This window comes from Belonocnema kinseyi, chromosome 1, assembly GCF_010883055.1.
Source record: "Belonocnema kinseyi isolate 2016_QV_RU_SX_M_011 chromosome 1, B_treatae_v1, whole genome shotgun sequence".
Lineage (NCBI taxonomy): Eukaryota > Metazoa > Arthropoda > Insecta > Hymenoptera > Cynipidae > Belonocnema > Belonocnema kinseyi.
Genome location: NC_046657.1, coordinates 165,403,358 through 165,412,583, shown reverse-complemented (window position 1 = coordinate 165,412,583; position 9,226 = coordinate 165,403,358). Strand labels below are relative to the sequence as shown.

Below are 9,226 nucleotides of genomic sequence, written 5' to 3'. Positions count from 1 at the left end.
ATATAAATATCATATATAATATATAAATAAAAAATATGTATGTATGTATATTTAATCTCTCCCTTTTACGGATTTGAGGGCCTCCGCTCCCTATACATAAAATTTACATTCCATCCTAAATCTAAATTTAAATATCAAATAAAAATATAAAATAAGGAATTAAAATATGAAATATAAAATATAATATATAAATATATGATGTGAATATAAAATATAAATATAAAATAAGAAATTAAAATATGAATATAAAATACAAATATGAAATATAAATTTGAAATATTAGCTGTAAATATAAAATATAATATATAAATATATTATGTGAATATAAAATATAATATATAATTATAATATGTGTATAAATATAAAATATAAGATATAAATATATGATGTGAATATAAAATGTAAATAGAAATATAAACTATAAATATAAAATATGAATATAAAATAAGAATTAAAAATATGAATATAAAATATAAATATGAAATATAAAATAAAATAAAACATGAATATTAAATGTAAATATGAAATATAAATTTGAAATATAAACTGTAAATATAAAATATGATTATAAAATATAATATATAAATATATCATGTGAATATAAAATATAAATATAAAATAAATTAAAACATGAATATTAAATGTAAATATGAAATATAAATTTGAAATATAAACTGTAAATATAAAATATGAATCTAAAATGTGAATATAAAATATAAATATAAAATAAGAACCTAAAATATGAATATAAAATATAAATATGAAATATAAAATATAATATATAAATATATCATGTGAATATAAAATATAAATATAAAATAAATTAAAACATGAATATTAAATGTAAATATGAAATATAAATTTGAAATATAAACTTTAAATATAAAATATGAATATAAAATATAAGATGTAAATATAATATATAAATATATGATGTGAATATAAAATATAAATATGAAATATAAATTTGAAATATAAACTGTAAATATAAAATATGAATATAAAATATAAGATATAAATATGTGTATAAATATAAATATGAAATATAAAATATAATATATAGATATAAAATGTGAAATATGAAATATAAAAAAAAATGTAGAATTTAAATGAAAAATATTAGTAAAAAATATAATATATAAATATAAAATATAAATAATAAGATATGAGACTTGAAACTAATGTTAATTTTTTCTATTTAAGATAATACATGCTTTGCAGGGTAAAGTTTTTATTTTGAAAATTCTCTGATTTTTCCTTGAGCAATTCAGTTAATTTTTTTGTACTATATTATTCAAATAGCAGCATTTTAATATTGTAATATTTTTAATATATAATCTTTTCTAAACAGAATAAAACAATATTTCAGATGCAAATTAGAATTTTTTAATTTAATTTACTTATTTTAAGCAAAAAAAATGACTTTACTACCATAAAGACAAATTGTAACAAAATACTTAACTTTTCAGCATAAAATAAATAAATTTTATCCAAAAAATTAATTTTAAAGTAAAAAAGGCCAATTTCTAATTAAAAATAAAGATTTTTCAGTTGTGAAAGAGGGAAATTTTTACTTAAATTGTTGATTCTTCAAACCAAAAGACGAATTTCTGCACAAGATTGAATTTTTAACCTAAAGATATGTATTTTAAGCAAACAAAATTTAAATTTTTGATCAGTGAGATAAAAATTCATTTAAAAAAAATTGAGCAAAGCAGTTCAACTTTTACACATGCAGTTAAATTTTAAATTAAGATTAATTTTACAGCCAACAAGTTGAATTTTTATTTAAAAAAGAAATAAAAATAGTTTACTTGACATTTTAACACTAAAGTATATAAATTGTTTTAAACAAGTAAATTTTCTACCAAAATAAATTAAATTTTAAATTGAGAAGACATATTTAAAAAAAAAAAGTGGAATTCCGTGGACATTTTCACACAAAAATATATATTATTTTAAACAAGTAAATTTTCTAGGAAAATAATAACATTTTTTTACCTAAAAAGGACGAATGCTGAATTTTAAAACAAATAATTGCTTTTTTATCCAAGAAAGATGAGATTTCTACTAAAATAGATGAATTTTTAAGTTAAAAAGACAAATTTTCAAGAAATTAGTTGAATTTTTAGTTAAAAAAACTTTTTTTTAACTTTTCAACGCCAAAATATGAATTATTTTTAACAAGTAAATTTTCTATAAAGATACCTAAATTTTCAACAAGACGGTTGAATTTGAGACCAAAAAGGATCAATATTTAACAAAATTGTTAAATTTTCAACCGAGCGGTTGCATTTTTATACACGGAAGATGCATTTTCTACAAAAATAAATGAATTTTTAAATCGAAGACAAATTTTTATAAAAATAGCGTAATTGTTTAACCGAAAAAGATTTTTGTTTGACTTTTCAATATCAAAATGTGAGACTTACACTAAAAGTAAATTTTCTGGGAAGACACTTTAATTTTTAACCCAAAGAGGCGAATGGTGAGCAAAGAAGTTTAATTTTTATCCAAAAAGGATCATTTTTTTATCATAATTGTTGAATTTTTAAACAAATAGTTGCATTTTTGTCCAAGAAAGATGCAATTTCTACTAAAATAGATGCATTTATAAATTTAAAAAAAAATCAGGATAATAGTGGAATTTTAATCCAAAAATATTTTAATATGACTCTTCACCATTAAAATATGAATTTTAACCAAAAAGGGTCACTTTTTATAAAAATAGTTGAATTTTAATAAAAAAATATGCATTTTTTAATTTGAAATAAATCAAGAAAATAATGGAATTTTCATCCAGAAAATATTTAACTTGACTTTTTAACACCAAAATATGAATTATTTTAAGCAAGAAAATTTTTTAAGAAGATAATTTAATTTTTAACGAAAAAAGTTTACTTTTTATCAATATTCTTGATTTTTCAGCCAAACAATTTGCATTTTATACCAGAAAAATTCCATCTATACTAAATTAGGTAAATTTTCATATTAAAAAAAAACATATTTAAAAAAAATGGTGGGTTTTTCAACTGAAAAAGATTCTAGTTTCGCTTCTCAACGTCAAAAAATTAGTTTTAAACAAGAAGTCAATTTTCTGAGAAGATAATTTATATTTTAACCCAAAAACGATGAATATCTCATAAAATTGTTAAATTTTCAAACCAACAGTTGCATTTTATCCAAGAAAGATAAAAATTTCGACTAAAATAGATGAATTTTTTAATTAAAAAAACGAATTTTAAACAAATTTGTTCAATTTTCATCCGAAAAGGATTTCAGTTAACTTTTCAACTCTTAAATGTGGATTTTAATCAAAAAGCACATTTTCTACGAAGATACTTAAATTTTCAACACAAAAGGCGAATTATCAAACAAAAAAATGGCTTTTTTTAAAAAAAATTGTTGAATTTCTAAACAAAGAGTGAAAATTCGTGACAAAGTTTTCATTTTCCCTGGCCATTAATATTCCAAGAGCCAAATCCTGTAATATTTTATATTAAAATTATTTATAAACGGAATAAAACAATTTCAAATCAAAATGGAAATTTTTCAAATTTTAATTAAAAATTTACCTAAATTTGAAAACATAACTATTTTGTTGAAAATCAATGTTTTTAAATAAAAATTTCACCGTTTCAGCAGAAAATTTAACTATTTTGCTGAAAATACATTTTTTGTTGTTAAGAATTAGATTTTTAGATGAAAATTTAATTTTGGGTTGAAAATTCTTCTTCGTGGAAAAAGTTTAACTATTCCAGCTGAATATTCATAATTTTACTTGAAAATTAATCAGTTTGTTTTTAAATTATTTTCTTCAACTGAAAATTTGAATGTCAATTTTTTAAAAAATGTTTTGTGGTGAAAAATTATTTTCATTTAACTGAAATAGTTGAATATTTCATAATTTTAGTTAAAATTCCATCTCTTTACTGAACATTTATGTTTTGACTATAAATTAAATTATTTAATTTTAGTTGAGAAATTATCTTTTTAGTTGAAAATTAATCTTTTTGGTTTATTAATATTAATCGTTTTGGTTAAAAATTCATCTGTTCGGTTGAAAATTTAACTATTTTCTTGAAAATTCATCTATTTTGTTGAAGATTTTTCTCTTTTTTCGTAGAAAATTCATCTTTTCGATGGAAAATCAACTATTGGGTTAAACATTCATGGACTCTCTTAAAAATCAATCTTTTTCAGTAGAAAATTAATCTTTTTGGTTGAAAATTTACTTCTTTGATTGAAAATTAATTTTCTTTATTGAGCATTTTTTTAAACTAAAAATTCGGCTATTCCATTTTGTATCGAAAATTAATATTTTGTTATAAAAATTTAATCTTCTTGGTTAAAAATCCATCTGATTTCTTGAAAATTAAAAAATATCTTTTGCATTTCTTTTTTATTTTGTTGAAAATTATTTTCTTTTACCTAAGAATCTAACTACTCCGTGTTTGATTTAACATTGATCTTTTTGGATGAAAATACATTTTTTGGGTCGAAAATCAATTTAAAAATTAATAAATTTGGTTGAAAATTAATGAATTTTGTTAGCAATCAATCTTTTTTTTTTTTGTTAAAAATTCATTTCTTTGATTGAAAGTTAATTTTTTTGTGATGAAAGTTGTAAGTATTCCATTATTTGTCGAAAATTTATCTTTTTTTTTCACAGAAATTTAATCTACGTTGTTAAAAATGCATCTGTTTCGTTGAAAATTCACATATTTTTTTTTAAACCAATATTTTTTCATAGAGAATTAATTTTCTTTTTGTTAAAATTAAACAATTTAGAGGAAAATTTGTCTTTTTCCATTGAAAATTCAACTATATCGATGAAAATTCACATCTTTTTTTTAAAATCGATTTTTTTTGTAGAAAATTATCTTTTTCTTTACAAGTTAATTTCTTTGTTTAAAAATTCTTCTAAAAGTGAAACGCTTGTGTTAAAAATTACTTTCTCTTCAGGGATTTTATTTGAACTTTAGATTTTTTTGTTGAAAATTATTTCTGTGTTTGAAGATTCCCCATTTTAATCGAAAATTCATCTTTGGTTAAAAATTTATTATTTGATTTTTAGCAGAAAATTCAATTTTTTGTTGAAAGTCTATCTTTTTCGGATGAAAATGGCTATTTTTAAATTAAAAATTTAATTATTTCGTTGAAAATTCAACTACTTCGTTAAAAGTTCACATATTTTGTTAAAAATCAATATTTTTTGGTAGAAAATTAATTTTATTTTTGGTTAGAATTAAACAATTTGGATGAAAATATGGCTTTTTCAGTTGAAAATTCACATATTTGTTTAAAAATCGATTTTTCGATAGAAAAATATGTTTTTCTTTGCAAGTTAATTTTTTTGTATTCTTCGTTCCGTTTAAAAATACATGTATTTCAGTTAAATATTTATCATTTTATTTTAAAATTTATATTTTAAGTTAAAAATAAAACTATTTGATTGAAAGTTAAATTATTTGATTGAAAATTACTTTTTTGTTTGAAAATTGGTTATTTCTATTGAAAATTCATCTCTGTTTAAAAATGTAACTAGCTTGTTGATAATCAATTTTTTTAAAGAAAAATTTATTATTTATTTTTTGTTGTTAAGAATTTTATTTTTAGCTGAAAATTCAATTTTTGTTAAAAAATGTATCTTTTTCGGAAGAAAATTGAACTATTTGATTGAAAATTGATCTTCTTTTGTTTAAAATTAAACGATATGGATGATTATTGGTCTTTTTAAATTGAAAATTAAACTATTTTGTTCAAAATTCACAGATTTGGTTAAAAATCGATATTTTGGTGTAAAATGATCTTTTTTTACAAGTTAATTTTTTTCGGATGAAGATGCAACTATTTTGTTGAAAATTAATATTTTCATTTAGAAATTGTACACAATTAATCTTGCTGGTATAAAATTCAACTATTCCGGCTGAATATTCATAATTTTACTTGAAAATTAATCAGTTTGTTTGAAAATTATTTCCTTCAATTGACAATATGAACTTCTATTTTTTGTTCAAAATTGATCTTTTATTGTTTAAAATTGAACAATTTGAATGAAAATTTTTCTTTTTCAATTGAAAATTCAATTATTCCTTTGAAAATTCACATATTTGGTTAAAAACCGAATTTTTGGTAGAAAATTATCTTTTTCTTTGCAAGTTAATTTTTTTTTGTTTAAAAATTCTTTTCGATTAAAAATACGATTATGTTGGTGAAATATTCATTATTTTAGTTTACAATTTATATTTTATGTTAGAAATAAAATTATTTTTTTTGAAAGTTAAACTCTTTTGTTGAAAATTATTTCTTTGAAGATTCATCATTTTAATTGAAAATTCATTTTTGGCTGAAAATGTAACTACTTTGTTGAAAATAAATTTTTTGTTCAAAATGTATCCTTCTCGGATGAAAATTGATCTTTTATTGTTAAAAAATAAAAGGATTTGGAGGAAAAATTGCTACTTTTTAATTGAAAATTCAATTATTTTGTTGAAAATTCAACTATTTCTTCGAAAATTCACATATTTGGTTATAAATCGTTTTTTCAGTAGAAATTACCTTTTTCTTTGCAAGTTAATTTTTATTGTTTCAAAATATTAACAAAGTTGTTGCATTTTATACCAAATTGTTGCATGTTTATCCAAAAAAGATGCAATTTCTACTAAAAAGCTGAACTTTTAAATTTAAAAAACTTTTTAAAAACATTAATTTTCATCCAAAATTCAGGCAAATTGTGGAATTTTATACTAAATTGTTAGATGAAAATTTCTCTTTTTTAATTGAAAATTGAACTATTTCGTTAAAAATTTACATATTTTTTTAATAATCGATTTTTTGGTAGAAAATTATCTTCTTTTTTTTCAAGTTAATTTTTTCTTTTGTTTAAAAATTCTTCTTTTCGATTAAAAATAGAAGTATTTTATTTTAGTTTACAATGTATATTTTGTTAGAAATGAAATTATTTGTTTAAAAGTTAAACTGTTTTATTGAAAACTAATTTTTTTATTTATTTGAAAATTAATCATTTTAGTTCAAAGTTTTTTTTTTGGTCGAAATATGAGCTATTTAATTGAAAACTTCTTTTTGCTTGGATAAAAAATTATTTTTTACCAAAAATTTAACAATTTTGTTGAAGATTGGTTTCTTTTTTTTGCAAATTATTATTTATTTGAGCTAAAAATGTGACTATGCTTACTCCACTTCGATATTCCATAATGTCAGTTAAAAATGTATCTCTTTTTAAACATTCTTTTTTTTTATTAAGAATTTAAGTATTCAATTTTTGGTTGGAAAATTATCTTTTTTAGTTGAAAATCTATCTTTTTTAGTAGAAATTAATCTTCTGGATTAAAAATTCATCTTTCTGATTTAAAATTTAACTATTCCTGTCAAAGATTAAAAATTTTAGTTGAAAATTCATCACTTTGTTTAAAAATGTAAGTACTTTTTTTAAACTTAGTTTTTTTTAAAGTTAGTTTTGTTAGGAAAGTAATTTTTTTAACTGTTTCCTATTGAATATTCCATAGTTTTAGTTGAAAATTCGTTTGTTTGCTTGTACATTAATTTTTTAACTTAAAATTGAACTATTTCAGTTTTAGTTAACAATTGCTTTTTTTTGTAAAAATTAATTTCTTGTTGAAAATTCAACAATTTCAGTTGAAGATTCATTTTTGTAGTTGAAGATATTAAACTATTTTCTTGAAAATCCGTTATTATTTGCTGACAGTTGATTTTTTTCAACTAAAAGTTGAACTATTTCATTTTTTTAAATATTTGTTTTGAAAAATTCATTTATTTTTAAATTTTTTGCTCTGTTGCGTTCAGCGGCATGTGTGAATATGTTACTTTTAGACCTGGCAAATTGAAAAAATTTACCGGAAAAACTGTGAATTTTGATAAATCTCAATTTTTTATTATTAGGTGAAATTTATGTACGAAGCATTCCGACGACTGACTGAAAAGTGTGCGAGGATGATAAAACTGATACCCCTGCATGGACAAATTCATCAACTCAAAAGAATAGACATTTATCAAACGTTTTGTAGGAGACAACATGCAGTTTTGTTCGCGACTGACGTTGCGTCGCGCGGTTTAGGTAAGAAATTAAATGGGGGGATTGCCAATTGTTAATTTCAGTTTAATTTTTTTTTGGCAGAAGTAAATATAAAATTGAACATTTATTTGTTTTCTTGAAAATTCAATTATTTTGTTTCAAATTTATTTATTTATTTAGTTGCAATTTTATTTATTTGATTGAAAATTCAACTATTTTGTTACAAATTTATTTATTTTGTTTAAAATTTTATTATTTTGTTGCAAATTCAAGCATTTCGTTGACAATTTATTTATTTGGAATTTTATTTATTATTTTGGAAATTAAACTATTTTGTTTAAAATGTATTTTTTTGAAAATCAAACTATTTTGTTACAAATTTATTTATTTTGTTTAAAAATTAATTATTTTGTGGAAAATTCAACCATTTTGTTGAAAATTTATTTGTTTGAAAAATCAACTATTTTGTTCAAAATTTAATTATTTTGTTCAAAATTCAAGCATTTCGTTAAAAATTTATTTATTTAGTTGCAATTTTATTTATTTTATTGAAAATTCAACTATTTTGTTTAAAATTGATTTATTTTCTTGAAAATTCTACTATTTTGCTTAAAATTTATTTTGTTGAAAATTCAACTATTTTGCTGACAATTTATTTAATTTGTCGAAAATTTAATGTTTTTGTTGATAATTTATTTTGTTTAAAAAATCAACTATTTTGTTGAAAATTTATTTTGATGAAAATTTATTTATTTTGTTTAGATTTTAACCATTTATTGGACTTTTTTTTTGCTAAAAATTCAACTTTTTTAAAACTTATTTATTTGGTTGAAAATTTATTTCTCTTTATTCATAATGTGTCCCCTAAGGGTTTACATGACTTCCATTCCTTACAATCTTTCCGTTTACATCTATATATATTTTACAATCTTATCCTTTCTATATATACAATTATTTACAACTATTTACATAAAGTCTTATATCTAGTTCCTTATTTCTATTTCCTGCGATAGCGCAATTTAGGACTTATTAGCAAGCGAGTGAGCGAGCGAACGAAAGCGAGAGAGAGAGAGAGAGAGAGAATGAGAACGCAATCGCATCTTAGTCTAATTAACTTTTACTTTACCATTACTTACAATTTTCACGCTTCTAATCTAAGCGACTTCCGTT

The 9,226-nt window shown here is 20.0% G+C and overlaps 1 protein-coding gene across 1 annotated transcript in view; it reads left to right on the top strand.

The window, feature by feature from the left end:
• Nucleotides 1–9,226, top strand: part of LOC117180925 (probable ATP-dependent RNA helicase DDX10) — a 50,760-nt gene that overhangs the window by 16,894 nt on the left and 24,640 nt on the right. Inside the window, exon 7 of the mRNA XM_033373562.1 lies at nt 7,924–8,098. Within this exon, the coding sequence (XP_033229453.1) occupies nt 7,924–8,098 (175 nt within the window). The remainder of the gene's footprint in view (nt 1–7,923; nt 8,099–9,226) is intronic.